Source organism: Populus euphratica, unplaced genomic scaffold, assembly GCF_000495115.2.
Source record: "Populus euphratica unplaced genomic scaffold, PopEup_1.0 scaffold19.1, whole genome shotgun sequence".
Lineage (NCBI taxonomy): Eukaryota > Viridiplantae > Streptophyta > Magnoliopsida > Malpighiales > Salicaceae > Populus > Populus euphratica.
In genome coordinates, this window is record NW_011499853.1 from 1283423 (window position 1) to 1300825 (window position 17403).

The 17403-nt window shown below is 32.9% G+C and overlaps 2 protein-coding genes across 3 annotated transcripts; both read right to left on the reverse strand.

The window, feature by feature from the left end:
* Positions 1-2562: 2562 nt before the first annotated feature.
* On the reverse strand, positions 2563-5445 carry ATBFRUCT1 (Glycosyl hydrolases family 32 protein). Its single transcript, XM_011021131.1, has 7 exons — positions 5183-5445; positions 5033-5041; positions 3794-4644; positions 3440-3598; positions 3098-3336; positions 2911-3001; positions 2563-2812 (listed from the first exon to the last, which is right to left on the reverse strand). The coding sequence occupies exons 1-7, from the start codon at positions 5334-5336 to the stop codon at positions 2603-2605; spliced, it is 1713 nt and encodes a 570-aa protein (XP_011019433.1). The 5' UTR covers positions 5337-5445; the 3' UTR covers positions 2563-2602.
* Positions 5446-6238: 793 nt separating this feature from the next.
* On the reverse strand, positions 6239-9864 carry LOC105122185 (beta-fructofuranosidase, insoluble isoenzyme CWINV6). 2 transcript variants are annotated; one of them, XM_011021135.1, is made up of 8 exons: positions 9741-9864; positions 9255-9620; positions 9073-9081; positions 7876-8729; positions 7535-7693; positions 7121-7359; positions 6936-7026; positions 6239-6851 (listed from the first exon to the last, which is right to left on the reverse strand). In XM_011021135.1, exons 2-8 carry the CDS (start codon positions 9433-9435, stop codon positions 6639-6641), a joined length of 1746 nt encoding a protein of 581 aa, XP_011019437.1. In that variant the 5' UTR covers positions 9436-9620; positions 9741-9864; the 3' UTR covers positions 6239-6638. The 2 variants fall into 2 exon arrangements, with proteins under 2 accessions (XP_011019437.1, XP_011019434.1); XM_011021132.1 differs by having other exon boundaries at positions 9255-9864.
* Positions 9865-17403: the final 7539 nt, after the last annotated feature.

Sequence of the window (17403 nt, forward strand, 5' to 3'; positions counted from 1 at the left end):
TTGGCCTTCAAGGATAAAAGATAATTTCATTATTTATCTCCAAGTGGGAGATTGTTAGCATTATGGAGACAAGCAATGCCCCACCTCCAGTATGAGTTTAGTGGGAATACCTAATCTCCACTAAACACAAAGTGGAGGCAAACGGTAGGCATAAATCATGGCATGATTTATCCCCTTCACTCTTATATATATGAGCTGAGCTTGTGTTGTGTTGTGCAGAGTGAAAACACAGAGAGAAAAACGTGAAGAGAGAGCTGTAGAGAGAGCTTGAGTGTGTAGAGTTGAGTAGAGAAGTTTTTCTCCTCCTTCTTGTTTTGTTGTTTGTATTGTTTCTTTGATTGATTAATACAAATCAGTAGCTCCATAGAGTAGGCAAGTTATTGAACTATATAAATTGATGTGTGTTTGAATGCTTGAAAGACCAACAATATATACCATGTTTTTTTTGTTTATCTTTTATTAATTAATTAGTGCAATTTTTATTTTATCTGTGTGGGAAATTAATAGACAACCAGGAGATCTACTAACTTAATAGACAACCAGGAGATCTACTGAATTAAAACATGTACATTCTAAGTGTTTTCATTCATGGCAATGAGATTTATGCAATTTTCAATTCAGTTTTGTTCTATAAAATCTGTTGTTTTGTATGAAAACCTTTTTTTTTCTATGAAAAACCAGTGAGATGGATTGAAAACATTTTTTTGGGTTTTTTTTATTTCGGTTAGTTTTATATTAAAACAGATTTTAAGGTTAAGTTAATGCTGGATTTAGTAAACAAGTAAAGTAATTATAAAATGTGGGTAACTATAATTTGTATAACCTGCCACACATTCTCATATTGGTAAGTTACAGTGATGGCTAAGAGGAATCATATATCTCTGCGGCCAAGATTCCACTAGAATCTTGGGATATGGATCTAAACTAAAAGCCAGCAAGCCAAGCCATGAAGGTTAGCACAGGGAAGACCCCACGTTGTCTTCTCATCTACCTTTCTGCTTGTCAACTGGGAGATGCAAAAGAGATGGCGATGTTACTTTTTCCAGAACAGAGCATGATGGAATTGTTGCGCAGGACTACTGTACCTTCGATGATAAAGCCACGAAGCCATGGCGCGGCAGGGGAGCACTGAGCCACCAATTGCCCCAGCTAGATAAACCTTCAACAAGAATTCAGGTCCAAAAGTCTTTGCAATCTGGGCAATAAAAGAACAAAAGACAGCACATTGGATTTCATTATGGAGTTTCAGTGATGTATTTAAACAATTAGCATGAACGAAAACATTCTATCATATGCAAAAAGCTTTGGATTTCATTAGTCAGTGCAAAGTTTATAATAAATAAATGTAATAATTCATGCAAACCATCTGCTATAATGAACCATCCTTGTCATGTGTGTGTATATATATATATAACTGCTGAAAAACTAACAGACAGTACCAGAAAAAGAATATGCAGGACCATGATAAAACACAAGAATATTGAAATCTATAACCTATCAGAGTGTTTATTATCATTCTAGGTATTTAGGGAGAGTTATCATAATGACCCTCAAGTACAAGATACTTTCAAACAGATGGAGAGGGGGACAAGTGGTGTCTCAAGGTATCAAGGGAGGAGTTGTACTTCATTACCAGAAAATCTCCTCCCAAGAAGTCTATCATGCAATACATGCATGGCAACTCTGTAGCTGGTCATCCGGGGTGTAAAAGATTCTTGAGACGAGCTAGAATGGGTTTTCTGAGGCGGGGATGGAGTTTGAGGTAAAAAAATCACATCAGGCATCGTGAGGCGTGTTAGCAGGCAAAGATGAAAAATACTAGACATTCTGGTTTACTATAGCCCTTAATTACTCATACGTGCTTGCAAGACCTTGGAAATTCATAACCATGCACTTCATTGAGAGGCTTCCCTTGTCCAACCGCCGCCCTGTAATTGTGTTAGCAGTGGACAAACTTTCTAAACACGCTCATTCTATGGCTATTGGGCATCGTTATACTGCTCTATAGGCAGCTTAGGTTTTCTCTCCGTTGTAGCTTGAGTTTGCTCTCGTCATGTTCTAAAACTTCATGGACTGCTTGATTCTATTATAACTAACAAGGACTCCGCCTTCACCAATAATTTTTGGCAGGAATTGTTCAGGTCTCAGGGGCCGGGTCCAGTTACACATATCCTCTGCCTGCCATCCTCGGACCAGCGGGCAGCTGAAATAACTAATAAAACCCTAAAAGGCGCCTAGCTACACTGTTTTGCATGTGATGGCCCTACGAGTTGGTGCTCTTGGTTGCTAATGGCCAGGTGGTGGTATAATACAAATACAACTACCATAGATCACTTAAAACCACACCGTTTGAGGTTCTATATGGATGAAATTGTCGACCAGGAATCCAAGGAAAACTTTAGAGAAACACAAGATGGACAAATATTACAGGTCAGTGGGTGATGCACTTTCAATAAAAAAAAAAAAGGAGGAGGAAATTCGGATAAAAATTAAATCTAAATTCAAGAATTGTTAACACTTCAAAAGAAAAGGAAGAAATTTGTTTGTTGTTTTGCTTTTTAAGTCATCTAACTCTGCTTCGTTAACAACAATTGCTCTTCAACTAAAGGTGTGACTTCCTTCGTTTCGTGGTAGAAACAATTTGAGCATTCTTCATGGACCAGGCATTAAGCCTTGAGATTTTGACACTTGAAGTACCATTGTTGAATGCAAATAGGTATGCTTGCTTGTGAATTGCCAGCTTTGCGTAAGTCCTAGCAGTGATGCAAGCCCTTCCTTCACCACCAAAACTCTCAACTATTGAGTGGTCAATCTACAAAAAGAATCAAATCAACAAAACTCAACCACATAGCAATAACAAAATATGTGGTTTGTCACATAGCTAACAGGCATCTCTTCCACTTAACATACCAAGCTTCTCAGTGTAATATTCTCATGGCGAGGATCCATGTCTACGAAAGCTCCATACGTGGTTTTATCAAGCTCTTCTCTTACAGAAGACCTGTTGAGATTTAAATCTGAAGTTGAGTGTCATGCCAGTTTAATTGCAAGAAAAACTGGAATGGTAGCTTCCTTGTAAACAAGTCGTATAACTAACCTGCTTTGATCACTACACATGAGCACAATATATTTGTGATTGCTTCTAAATATTCTGAAGTAGATTGCAGTTTGCTCTTTTAAGTCCTTGGTGGCAAAGGCTAATAATCCAAATGGCCCAAGCTTGCCTCTGACTGAAGCTTTCTTTTGACTGCAAAGCAGTTGGGCATCTGTCCAGCTTGGGTCCAGTATCTCAGCATCCTCCAAATTGAGCAACTCAAATGAAACATCTACATCAGCCTTCAAAAGGAAAACAGGAAAAAGAAACTTAATTATTTCAACTATAAATAATCTTAACGAGTCATTAGGCATAGCCAGTATTCAGACTCAATTTCATAATTACCTGAGAAGCTGTTATACCAGGAACTTCAAGTACTGATCCAGACTTCAGCTTCTTATCATGGAAACTCACGTTCTTGGAACGTAGTTTCTCGATTTCTTTAACCGGCCACTGTACTAATTGCTTTCCATTTTTACTAAGAAGAACAGTTCTAGGAATTGACTGGAAGCAAAACACACACATTGTTATATGGTGTTCAAAATTTTTTTGCATGCAAGACTGAAAGTTCTATGACATGATTCATTTCTACCAGGAAACAAGGATGTTGATTAATCATTTTTTCCAGTAAATATTCCCCTGTTTCGAAACAATTCTAGGCTGATTCTACAAGTAAAGGTGATATAAGCTTGACATTACCTGAAGTCCAGACCAGCCTTTCTTGATGTCATCTGATTCACTATCAGACTCATTTATCCATCCCCACAAAATTCTCCTGTTCATTGCTCCGTCGAAAAATGTCTTCGAAGCATAAAATTTACCATAATCATACCGCAGATCCACACCACTGTCCATGAAGTTAGTTTCGACTGAAAATTTGTCATTTTCAGGCATATAACTTCCCAATATGTAGTAGTCATGATGATTGAAGCTTGCTTTAAGTACATGCTTGGTAGATTTATCTTGGGAAGAGGTATCAACTCCGTTTGTGCTGCTGGTACTGACAGGAAAGAAATCCGGGCACTCCCACATCTCAGTTTTTCCTGATGAGTGAAGTGGGCTGTCCATTCTAGTCCAGTTAACAAAATCTTTGCTTCGATATAGAATTGCTCTTCCATGACCATTAATCTGACTTCCAACGATAACTCGCCAAATCTTGTCAGGGCCTTGCCAAGCAGTTGTTGGGTCTCTATAAAGATCAGGATCAATGCCATCAATAGGAGTCATTAGGGGATTATAAGGTGATTTTATCCATTCCCTCAGTAGAGGGTCAGACAGGTTCTTAGGCACTGCCAGGTTTTGAACTTGATGATTCTTAGTGTCGATTCCAGTGTATAGAATGGCAGGTTTTTCCCCAGGAAGGATTGTGGTGGAGCCAGACCAGCAACCATTGATGTCAGAAGGCTGCGTTGGATAAATTGCATGATCAATATGAACCCAATTGACAAGATCATATGACACTGAATGAGCCCATATAATGTTCCCCCATACTGCTCCATCTGGATTGTACTGATAAAACAGATGGTATACTCCCTTGTAGTACATTGGTCCTGTGAGCGATAAATCTTAATTAGACCATGATGTATATTTTGTCTACAATGTTTGGCTGCAACTCATAATGTCAGTTCTCTATCACTGTGGTATGCCACACAACAAACCACAGAAGAAATAACTCGCAAGGAAAACACAAAGAAAAGGAAAAATCTGGAGAAGAAAATGTACCAGGCATGCTCTTACTTCACGAGAGAGCTTCCTAAGGAATAATCAGGTCAAGAATGCACATTCTGACAAAAAGCATTGGCAATTTGTCTTTGATATATCTATCCTATTACATTGTTTGATAATTAAAGCATGAATCTAATTCAAAAGAGTATACTGGGGAAAAAGGATTTGAACCATAAAGGAGAACAGTAGGATGAGAGAAACAAGAGAGCTTACCATTGGGATCTGCAGTGCAAAATTCCCACCATAACATGCCAAATGGTGCAAGAAAAAAGAAGCAACAGAAGAAGAGATCAGAGATTAGGAAATGCCATAAAGAATAATAAAGAGAGGAACACACTTAGAATGAAAACTGTGAAGGCGTACCATTCATCCAGTTTTTAGGAGGTTGAAAGTGATAGCCAGTTCTGTATGGCTGGTCTGTTTCCTGAAGGTTTCTGCTACTTTGATGGGAGGCTTGGGCTCCATGGTCAACCAACAAAACGCAGAATCCAACCACCAAAATAACAGATATCTCCATTAAAGTTTTTCAGGTCAACAGCCTAGTGCAAGTCCAATAGAACATAGGTTTCCCTGCCAATTTTCTCCTTTTGTTTCTACCATGTGAATTGAACTTTCAACTTGCATTTTTAAATTCAATATTTTTAAAATAATTATATATTTTTGAGTCTAGGAGGGGGGTTTAAGATTCCAGGAATTCAGTAGTCTAATCCAAATTGCTATAAAAAATTGTTAGAAATAGACTTGAGACTTTGTGACCGCTTCCCAGTAATGAAAATAAGTTTTTATAGGTGGGCTGGGAAGAAAAGTTCATGGGAATATGAAAAATTTAATTGCAGCTATTACCAAAATTTTAAAACAAGAGGGATTAAAAATATTGTTTTTATAATTTTGTCCTCCTCACAGTAGATTGTAGATTGTATATTGTGAGTGAAGATGTTATTTACTCGAATAATATTTTTTATGGTTTTGCTATTAAAAAAAGATCAAAAGTCTTTTTATAAGGTCATTAATCATCATAGATAGATGCAGGATTTTACATTTTTAACGCTCGGGAGCTCATTTGCCATCGTTTGAGAGTATGATTACATCTCTTGTGACAGATCAAAGACAACATTTCAACCTTACTACCGCATATATGTAGAATCTGTCAATGATCCCTTAATTAGTTTCCCAAGATGGAAATTGTATCAGTTTCATTCTCCACCTTTCAACAGGTGGCCAAGGTGCCTTTGAAAAATGGTGGTACAGGAGAATTCCTGCCAAATTGGGCTAATTCTTGATGCTGCTCACAAGCCAATGATCATGGACTGTGAAATTGTGAGAGCAACACCATGAATGTATAGTAATTGTAAGTGAAACCATGCCTAGTCAATCAATTAACAAAGTGCTCTCCATGCGGTGCAAGAAACTCAAAATGCGGATAAAAAAACAAGATTAGCTTGTTTCGAATTTGAATCTCTTGATATACAATGAATGAAGAATTAGAAAAACTCAAATCTAGATGTCTAAGAAGCTTAAAGCTTCGAAAGGTAGCTGACATCATTGCAGTTCTTTTGATAGGACCATTGGTAAACTTCTATTTCTCTTCTCTGTTTCAGCTTTTAAGGGTAAATGACATTAGCAAGCACAAAAGAGAATACATTGATCTTCTCCAAGTATAGAAGCCCCGGAGACATAAAAATTAAAAACAAAGTAGACTGGATGGTAAATCAGCCAACTTATTGGTTGTAAAGACACCTATACCAGCCAAAAGATCTTACATCCATTCCACACAAGACACTAAAGCAGACTGCAGAGGCCATGCGATGCTCCTTCCTTTTTAATGTGATGCCTTGTAAATGAAGTTTTCTTTGTGATTCATTTGGGCTTTGTTCATGCTCCAAGCATTCAGACTAGAGATCGTCACGCTCAGGGTTCCATTGTTAAATATAAACAGGTGAGCTTCTTCATGAATAGCCAACTTAGGATAAATTCTATTGGTGATGCAAGCTCTCCCTTCCCCACCAAAACTCTCAATAATGGAGTGATCAATCTGCAAAGCATTGCACAAGCATGTTGAAACAAACTGCAATTGGATGGTAATCCCTATAAAAAACAATATCACTAATTAACTCACCAAGCATCTTAATGAAATATTTTCACGCTGAGGGTCGATATCTATGAAAGTTCCATATGTGGTTTTATCGACCTCATCTCGAAGAGCAGATCTGTTAGCAGGTATTAGGTACAGTATTAGTTCCAGTTATTTGATATTTAGTGCTTGTTCTACATTTGGATTTGCTGAAGGGACTAAGGGAGAACCTGCTTTGATCACTGCACATGAGCACTACATGTCCTTTCAGACCTTTAAATATCCGAAAGAAAATCGCAGTTTGTTCAGTTAAGTCCTTCGTTGCTAAAGTTAATAAACCAAATGGACCCAATTTGCCTTTGATTGATGCATTTGCGTCAGAACAAAGTAGCTGAGGATCAACTGCAGTAAGGTTCAAGAACTCAGCCTCTTGCAGTTCTGGCAACTCAAAAACAACCTCCACATCTGCCTTTTTTAAGAAATGAGGAAGTTGTCACAACTGAAGAGTTATATCAATGCAAAAAACTTCAATCTGAGATACTATGACAGAAAAAAGGAAACTTGGAAGAAATGCAACTTAATCATGAGACAACATTTCATTTCAACTACTACTTTTCCCTGCTAACTGGAATTCAACTATTCACCTGTGCGGCAGTAATGCCTTGAACTTCAAATATTGCTTCACTATCAATTTTCTTATGAAGGAAACTGACTTTCTCGCCATGTAGTTTGTTGATTTCCTCAATGGGCCACTGCACTAATTGCTTTCCACTCCTATCCAACCAAATGTGCCTAGGAATAGACTGCCAGGAAGAGTAAGAAATAACTTAGGTTCAACGATGTTAAAACAAAACAGTTCACCGCATTTTATTACATTTATAACCCAGTAAAAAACCAAATGAATTTGAACTAAGCTAGAGATCCAACTTTTCACAGCCAGAAATTAAAAACAAGAACAGCATGCCTTCACTTAAATTCAACTCACCTGAAGTCCAGACCATCCTTTGTCCATGTCATCTTCTATGCTATCAGACTCATTTACCCAACCCCATAAGATTCTCCTATTCTTGACACTGTCAAAGAATGTCTTTGAAGCATAAAATTTTCCATGGTCATACCTCAAGTCCATACTGGTACCGGTAAAGTCATTATCAGGAATGTATTTTTGCATCTCTGGGACATAAGTACCAATCATGTAATAGTCATGAGAGTTGAAGCTTGCCTTCATCACATGTTTAACACCCGCATTCAGGACAGAAGTATCTACTCCATAAGTGCTATTAACAGCCACAGGATAAAAGTCCGGGCACTCCCACATCCCAGTTCTTTCAGTTGAATAAAGAGGATCTTGGTACTTAGTCCAATTAAAAAAATCTTCACTTTGATACAGAATTGCCATTCCTTGATTATTGCTCCAGCTTCCAATGATCACGCTCCATTTCCCATCATGACTCAACCAAGCTGTTGTAGGATCTCTAAAATTGTTCCCTTCAACACCATCAGGAGGTGTCATGATAGGATTTTGAGCAAATTTTATCCATTCTTCAAGAAATGGATCAGACAGATTCTTTGGCATTGCCATATTCTGAACCTGACAATGGTTAGCATCAATTCCAGTGTATAAAATGATAGGTCCTTTCCCATGAAGAATTGTAGCAGAACCAGACCAGCAACTGTTGATGTCATATGGTTCCGTTGGGCAAAGGGCATGATTGAGATGAATCCAGTTAATGAGATCATATGATACAGAATGCGCCCATATCATAAAATCACCAAACAATGCTCCATATGGATTGTATTGGTAAAATAAATGATAAACTCCCCTATACCACATTGGCCCTGCACCAGATTGATCATTGTCATAACACAGTTGGAGCATGTTTCACTAGCAGTAAAGCATAGACCCTGACACTCCAGTTGACACCAAAATCCAAGACCCACTTTTGGAAATAGATTGGATAATTGATTGGTGCATTAAGAAGATCAGTAATTTGCTGCATGATCAATAGGAGACCATACAAGAACTTCAAAATGATATTCTAATCCTGTTATTAATACACAAAAAAGGCTTTTCTAGTTCAATTTTTCTCAATAATAGAAATCAGCAGTTTCTTGTGCTATCCAAACATCCATGAAGAGATAAAGAATGAAAAGAGGGAACATGGATCACATAGTTACTTACCATTAGGGTCTGGTGTGATCATAGGCATCATTTATTCATCAGCAACCAGTACATGTAACATGTTAAACACAAAGATTAAAACCCGTCTTCGGAATACATAGACACATAAAGAAAGAAGGAAAGGAACACACTAAATGATTAAAATTGACCAGGAAAAAGAAAAAAAGAGTAAATATACATACCGTTAAGCCAATTTCTTGGTGGTTGGAAGTGAAAGGAGGTTCTATATGCCTGCTTTTCTTGCAACATAACCGTGTGAGGCTGAAAATTCTGGCATCCGTTATTCTCCGAGGCTTCAACTTCAATTCCATTGCTTTGCAAAACACAGCATAAACCAACCAAGAAAACAGCACGAATCGCCATGTTTGCATCTATGACAAAGACCGAAAAAACAAATGGCCTTGAGCGAAGATAACTGAGGAAATTGCTTGCTACCTACAACGTTTTCTTGTCTTTGTCAGTACTAGCGTCATTCATGTGAAAGACAGAAACCACCCCATAACACTACAAATTTGGATGAGACTGATTGGTTCACACCCTATGCCAACCTGAGAAAATCAAAGAATAAGCCAGACTTATTTTACCGATCTGTCAAAAATATGATACAGTATCAATTCTCAAGTACTTCACAAGGTGAAGCTCAGAGAAGGGACACAGTGCACCATTACCAAGTTATTTGACAGTTTAAGACTATTCAAATGCTGAGGACAAGGACTCCTTGTCTTGATCGGATCGAGCTTCCCTTTCTTTTCTCTTTTTACTAAGAATCTTAAAGAACTCAAGTTTCTTTTCTAATAATATAAAGGAAAAAAATTATTTTCTAACAAGGTCACTGATAGGTTTCTGTATATAAATATATATGTATAAGTGTTGTCATAAATTAAATGATGATTAAAAAACAAACATGTCATCAATTAATAACTTCAAATCTAAAGCATCCATTAAAAAGAGCAAGGGGATAAAAAAAATAGATGAGTGCTAAAGGCTTCAAGCCAAGTTCCAAGTCATGTGGCCATTCATCGGTAATTTGATATTATCCCGTTGGAGAAAATAAAAATAAAGTCGTTTTCAATCCTCTACTTTGTTGACAACTCCGTTTCAATCCAATAATTGAGTTTAATTTAAGATTTTTTTTTAATCCAAAGGGATGTCCAACGGCAAATGATATTCCTCTCCACCTTTCTAAGTTTATTAATGTGATGTGTGATATTTTTATAAAGAAATTTATTTAAAATATTTTAAAATAATATTTTTTCAAATTTATTTAAAATATTTTAAAATAATATGTTTTTATTAAAATTATAAAAAATATTAAATTGATATTTTTTTATAAAAAAATATTTTCAAAAACAAGTTGAATCTAAAAAACAAGCTGAATCTAAAAACAAACACACCTAATTTATATATTGTAAAATTTAAACTTATTTTTTTTCTAAATATGAAACGTTCATTTAACCATTAATTGGGACATGTTTTACATTGCCTTTGGCTGATGTTTCAAAACATATAAGACAAACATATAAATAATATAAATATGTTTGATTAGAAAGATAAAAATAAAAGAAATATTTCTTTCATAGTTTAAGAATTTATTTATTTATTTCTTTTCAAAACAAACAGAAAAATATTTTTTTTATTTGCATTATCTTTTTTTATTTTATCTCAAAACAAAAACTAAATATTTTTTCGAGAATAACTTAAAGTAAAAGTAATCAATAAAACATACTTGAAAAATATTACAATAGGGTAAGAATGCCATTGATAGCTTAAAAATAAAGAAGAAATAAGTTGGTCAAATTAACTTGTAAAATTAAACCGTCAATGAAAAAACCTTTTTTTTTCATCAAGATAATATTTAATTTTATATTTTCGTATAATGATTGTTACATGACATGAAAAACCATTCAAAGTATAGATAATGCTGTCCATATCTTATTTGCAATTAAAAAAAAAAAAAGAAATTCTACTTGATTTTGAAGATCCAACGGTGCCATTTCCAAAGGTCAAAAAGACATTGTATTGACTTATATACACAACTTAGAACGATTAACAGATAGTTGATATGACTCCTTATATGTCAAATCAATTCATATTCGTGTAGATTACTTTTTCTTTTTCTTTGAGATAAAACATGTTTAATGGTAATTTTTCTTTTCTTTTCATTCATATCATATATATTTAAACCATAATATAACTTTTATGTTTTTTAAATAATAGTTTTTATTTATACATAATTAAATTAGTATATTTCTTATAATGCATAAACATATTAAAAATAATATTATAAAATTTAAAACTTGTATGGAGTTTTAAATCGAGCTAAAAAAATCACCAATATCTATTTGAGCTTATTGTTAGACATAATTTTTATTTTAATTAAAAATTTGAAGTCATTGAAATGTAATTTTTAATATTATTATTTTATTATTAGTACATTAAGAATATTAAAAAATTCTTAAAAATATCAATTTGATATTTTTTTAATTAAAAAATATTTTTTAAAAACACCAAAAACAAAATTAAAAAAAAAACAAAAAAAAAAGCACTCCCAAGAACACTCATCCTAACTATGCATGCATGAATGTTTTTTGTTTTTATATAAATTAGTGCATTAATTTGATCATAAAACAGACACTTGATAACGTTTCCTTTTTTATTTTCTTAGAAGAAAAGGAGCACATAAATAAATAAATAAATATACACATAAAAGGAGCACATAAATAAATAAATAAATACACACACATATAATATAATGATGGAGCTAGAATTTTTTAAATAAAAGAATAAATTATTAATAAATACTTGATATTATATATTATATAGATATGTATTATATAGAGAAGTTAATTTGAAATATATGTACTAACTTATATCAAACAAAATTAATTTAAGAATACTCTCAAAATAATAAAACTAACTTGAGTTAACTATTTTTTTATAATTTGATTTTTTTAATTTTTTCAGTTTAATCAGTTTTTTGATTTTTTTACTTACTCCTAAAATTAATAATAGTTAACTTGGGTTAATTGATAACCAATAAAAAAAATTAAATCTGTTAGATATTATTAATATTCTAATGTAAAGGGAATTTAAAAAAAAAATTAAGGGGGTAATTGCCCCACCCTACGTGGCTTCGCCAATATATATATATATATATGAAAAGCAAAGCAGAACAAACCAACCGAAAATCAATTCACTCAGAAACTTCATGCTCGTTTTTTTTACAAGGCCAAAAAGGAAAGAAAGATCGAGTTAAAAGCTTAAGAAAAAAGAAATAAACAGTAAAGGATAGAGGAAACACACCACCCTTCATGTAAAAGCTAGCTCCTTAATTACTCAGCATGAAATCCTCCCACAAAACCCTTAGATAAAAAACTTAATCTAGGAAACTTCACGCACTAATTCGATAGGAACTCAACAGGAAAAGATTAATGGCTATAATTACAAGCTTAACAACCTTCTTTAATTATCATGTAATCACATGCACATACTTGCACGTCAATGTCAATGTCAATGTCAAGATAGAGTAGAAGGGTTGGTATGAAGCAAGATTGAATAGAAGGGGGGTCGGTTGGTATGGCCTTTTTTCCCCACATAAAACCAAAATAAGAGGTATATATTGTGTAGTTGTAGTTGTACTGGCAACTATAAATATTCCTTGAAAAGAGCTTGCGTTAATCAGAATTAATTCCTCCCCGCATGTAAATATGTACTGCTCTCAAAATCAAATAACGAGGAACAACGATCAGGACAATGCTGTGTCCAAGAACATTATGAAGCTGCTTTCAAGATAGTAAAAGCTAGCAAAAAGGGGATGTTGGGGTGAGAGCATAAATGATACATGGTGGAGCAAACATGTATATTCTTAAAGAATGATGGAGTATTGCAATAAACAATGCAAAAGCTGAAGATGACAAAATGAAAGCCAATCAAACTATACTTTTTGAAGATCGATCCTTTAATTCTGCAGTGTGAAGGACTATGCTGAGAAGGAAGACAAAAGCTTTTGGGAGAACATGGCACAAACATGTCAACAGTGTATCTCTAAAACTGTGTATTTCGTTTGTGGGGACGAGGTCACGAGGGCACCTGTGCTCAAGACACCGAGAGCAATGTTCTTGGACTATTATTTATACGTGTGTGTGTGTGTGGAGGGAGTAAGAAATATACTTTATTAATCAAGTATTTAGGTAGCTTTTTGCCTCCCCTCAATGAATAAAGGACCTGACAAATACAGATTACTGTAAGAAGAATAATACTTAGACAGTTATTACATTACATTACAATTATTAAAAATAAATTAAACAAACCTACAGGTAGATAGATAGAAAACATTGTGTCCACAATGTTTTTCATCTTTTTGGTCGATTGTCTTTTTCCATTGTTATTCCTCAATTTAATTATTTTTATTTGTTCATTTACGTTATGTTTATTTTAGAGCAGGCTTGCTGGTTTGTTTCGACTATCTAGATTATAGTCTTATAGTGTTGGAAAGAATTATGCACCTCAAATGATTCTAGATTTGACAAACTTATAAGAGATTTTATTGATATAAAATAATTTAAGATATAGGAATTGAATTTAAAGATTAAACAAATATACAGTTTTTGAATATATAAAGGGTTGAGTTGAACGAACATGAATAATGTTCATCCCTTTTTTTATCACTTGATTTATTTAGTTTTTAATTTGATTTTTTAATATTGAGTTTATCTGAGATCAGACTTAATTACTTGTTTTGATTGTTTATATACAGGGATTATGATGTTAGGAAAAATATTTAGCAAGCAAGTAATAATCGGTTTTACAAAATAAAAACCAATTTATTTATCCAAGCAATTAATGATCGATTTTATAAAATAAAAACCATTTTACTTATTTTAAATAATTAGGCTTGAAGAACTACATTTGAAGTTGAAATAAAAGCATGAACAAAAATGAATGGGCATTTAAGAAATGGTTGACATATGTGTTGCACAAACCAGTGTGTGAGAGGTCTATTGTGATATGGAGGTGCGTACAATCTCCTCTAGCCATAAAATATGACATTCCAAGGTGTCGTTCAAAGCTTCTTAGCAAGGGCCAGTAGTTGATATGCGCACATGGGCGTTGATTAGTAGTAATGCATTTAGTTACCCATTTTTTTTTCTTTTCTTTTTCTTTTTTTTCTCGAGTTTCATGCGATGCTTTCTTAATTTTCTCTTTTGTCAATTTTGTTCATCACTTTTTTATTCTTATGTTTCATGGGTCTGTTTTTTTTTTTAATGGACTATTTTATTAATTTCATTTTTTATCATTTGATTAATTGGAGATTGAATTTTATAATTTTTATAATTTATTTCTTATGAGGGGATCTCAATTTCATGACCTAAATAACAGATTTGAAAGGTTGAGTAGGGTTTTTTTTTATCCTTTTTATTTTTTTCCATTTCATTTTTGAATATTTGGTTAGTTGAGAATTGAGTTTCATAAATTTTTTTATTTATTTTTTATGGGGTTATCTCAATTTCATGATTTAGGTCACAAGTTTTGCAAATTAATCATGATTAACTCGAGTTATTTTTTTAGATTTTGTTTCAATTACACCCTTCAACATCTTATTAATTTAGAAACTAAGCTTCATATTTCATTTCACTTTTCTTTTTATAGGTTTATCCTGTTCTTAAAACCTAGATTGCAGGTCTAAAAGGTTTACTCAAGTTACTTGAGTCATCTTTTTCTAAATTTAATTTTTTTCTCTATTTCTTTAATCAGCATTTAGTTGATTTGAAATTAAGTTTTATAATTTGTGTTTTTGTTAGGTTATTTTTTTTAATTTTATCCTTCATTGTTTTACTATTTAGGGATTGGGTTTGATAATTTTTTTCAATTTGAATGTATGGGGATATATCGGCTTCATGACCTAAGTCATATGTTTGGAAAATTAACCCATATTAGCTTTGGTTGTTTCTTTTCATGGTTTTTTTTTAAAATTAATTTCATCATTGAATATTTGGTTAGTTTGGAATTGAGTTTTGTAATTTTTTCAATTTACTTTCTATGATTTTTTGATTTTATGAATCAGGTCATAAGCTTTATAGGTTAACTAGTTGAATTGAGTTGTTTTTTTTGTTATTTTCTTAGTTTTATTTTTTTTAATTTTTCCTTTTAATATTATGTTTGTTTGGGAATTGAGCATGATATATAATTATTTTTCAGTTTGTTTTTCAAGAGTTTATTTTGTTCTCATAATCCACATTACGAGTCTAACATGTTTGTCTATATTGACTTGAGTTATTTTGGTCATTTTTTCTTAACAGTAAAGGTTTTTCTCATTTTCATTATTCTATAGTGGATTGATTTGAAATCAGGCTTCATAATTATTTTTTATTTGATTCATATAAGGTTATCACCGTTTTACAACATACATCATGAATTTTATAAGTTAGCTAAGATTGGTCTAGGTCTATCTAATACGTCTTAATATTTATAAAAAAGATATATTATCCAATATATCACCGATTCAATATCTAACAAAGGTTTTGATCAATATGTATCAGGGTTTGAGTTCATGATTATATTTGTTATAGATTTAAGGTTTACTTAATGATTTATTTTGATTAACTTGGTATGGGATCCTCGCCATGTTTGAAAATAAACTCGACACTTAGATGATGCATTTGGAAAAATCAAAGTCAATTCTATTGTTTTTTTTTTCTGATTGGATCTTTCCAAAAAAAAAATTGTCATTTTATTTTTTTGGTCACTTGACTTTTTTTTTCTTCAATTTGATACTTTTATATTATGATGATGCAAGGTTGGCCTGATGATTTATTTCAATTGGTTTGGTATGGGGTCCTCACGGTATCAAGAAACATATATGATCTCGGTTGATGCTAGATTTGGCAAAATCAAATTCAATTTTGTTGATTATTTTTACTGATTCCTTCCATGTTATTTTTTTATCATTCGATTTTGTTTGTCACTTGAATTTTGTTTTTCAATTTAATCCTTTTATATTAGATTGATACAAGGTTGGGCGGGGTGATTTATTTTGGCTAGCTTTGTATGCAGTCCTCGCAGTGTTAAGGAAATAAATTTGATGCTAGATTAATATTTAATTTGAAAAAATCAAATTCATTTTATTTGATTTTTTTCGACTCAATTCTTCTGTTACTAATTTAATTATGAGTTATTGGTGAGATTTGTAATAGAAAATAAAATTCAAAGAAACGGAACCGGAATGGAAAAAATAGGGAAACCATATGGTGAATTTGAAATTTACATAAAAGGTCATTTAAGTCCAGAAATTTAGTTTGTTTATTTTTTGATCCCTAGATTGAGAGGGGAGAGGAGAATCTCATTGAAAAACGATAAATAAGAGGGAAAATTATTGATCCTCACAACCAAAATAAATGATCTTAGTATTTTTATTCCAGTTCTTTTTGCTTTTTTATCGAACTAAGAAATTTTTAATGGAGTTTAATAAGAAAAGGAGGAATTATAATAGAATTGTTTTTCAATGGAGTTTAAATTATTTATTTTCTAATAAAATAATTTTATTATACAACGTATTTTTATCTTAATTCATTGAGTCAATCTTTGATTGAAATCAACATATTTGTTATTATCTATTGATATATATAATTTTTGATTTATTTTATTGAATACATATATCAATTTTTTAGTTTTCAGATAAATATTTTTTTAATGCTAAAGAAAATTAACAATTCCTATATTTTTTTAATTGAAAAAAAAAAGTTCCATCCCCCAAAGTTGGTGGTGCTGACTAGATGGTAAATTTTAAAATGGAGTTATTGCTGGTGTTCCTCACAATATCAATCCTCCTCTGGGTGATTAAATGCTCTTTTGCTGGATCAAGATCTTAAATTATTGGGAAATAGCTTTCCACCATACTGTTTATATTAATTTAGTTTTCTATTTTAGAGATTATAGGGCCCTTACCATTTTTATTTTATTTTAAAGAGAGAGAGAGAGAGAGAGAGAGAGTATATGTGCAACAGTCCATTTCTCGCAATATTTTGAGAGGACGTGTGCACTAAGCGCAATCCTCATATGTGCATTTCAGAGCATCAAATGTTGGGCGAGGAGATGACATACAATTAATACTGTGCAAGCTTGCATAAATTTTTCATATTGGAAAAAGAAAATCTGAGTTCTTGACATGCATTCATGAGGGCTTTTGTAGAATTATCAGACAAGATAAAATAAGAAATCAAAATTGTCCATTATTATGTGTATTTTCCAGACCGACATCCTCTTTTCCTCATCTGCACAAATGCTGACCCACCTTGCCAAGCAAGTCCATTCTCCCTCCCTCCCTCCCTCCCT

Excerpts from the sequence above, each read along its gene's own strand:
- ATBFRUCT1 (XM_011021131.1), bottom strand. The coding sequence starts at position 5,336 with ATGGAGATATCTGTTATTTTGGTGGTTGGATTCTGCGTTTTGTTGGTT. Across the intron at positions 3,599-3,793 it reads AAGGCTGGTCTGGACTTCAG|TCAATTCCTAGAACTGTTCT; the intron begins GTAATGTCAAGC and ends TTTTGCTTCCAG. Across the intron at positions 2,813-2,910 it reads ATATTACACTGAGAAGCTTG|ATTGACCACTCAATAGTTGA; the intron begins GTATGTTAAGTG and ends TTCTTTTTGTAG.
- LOC105122185 (XM_011021135.1), bottom strand. The coding sequence starts at position 9,435 with ATGGCGATTCGTGCTGTTTTCTTGGTTGGTTTATGCTGTGTTTTGCAA. Across the intron at positions 7,360-7,534 it reads AAGGCATTACTGCCGCACAG|GCAGATGTGGAGGTTGTTTT; the intron begins GTGAATAGTTGA and ends TTCTTAAAAAAG. Across the intron at positions 7,027-7,120 it reads ATGTGCAGTGATCAAAGCAG|ATCTGCTCTTCGAGATGAGG; the intron begins GTTCTCCCTTAG and ends ACCTGCTAACAG.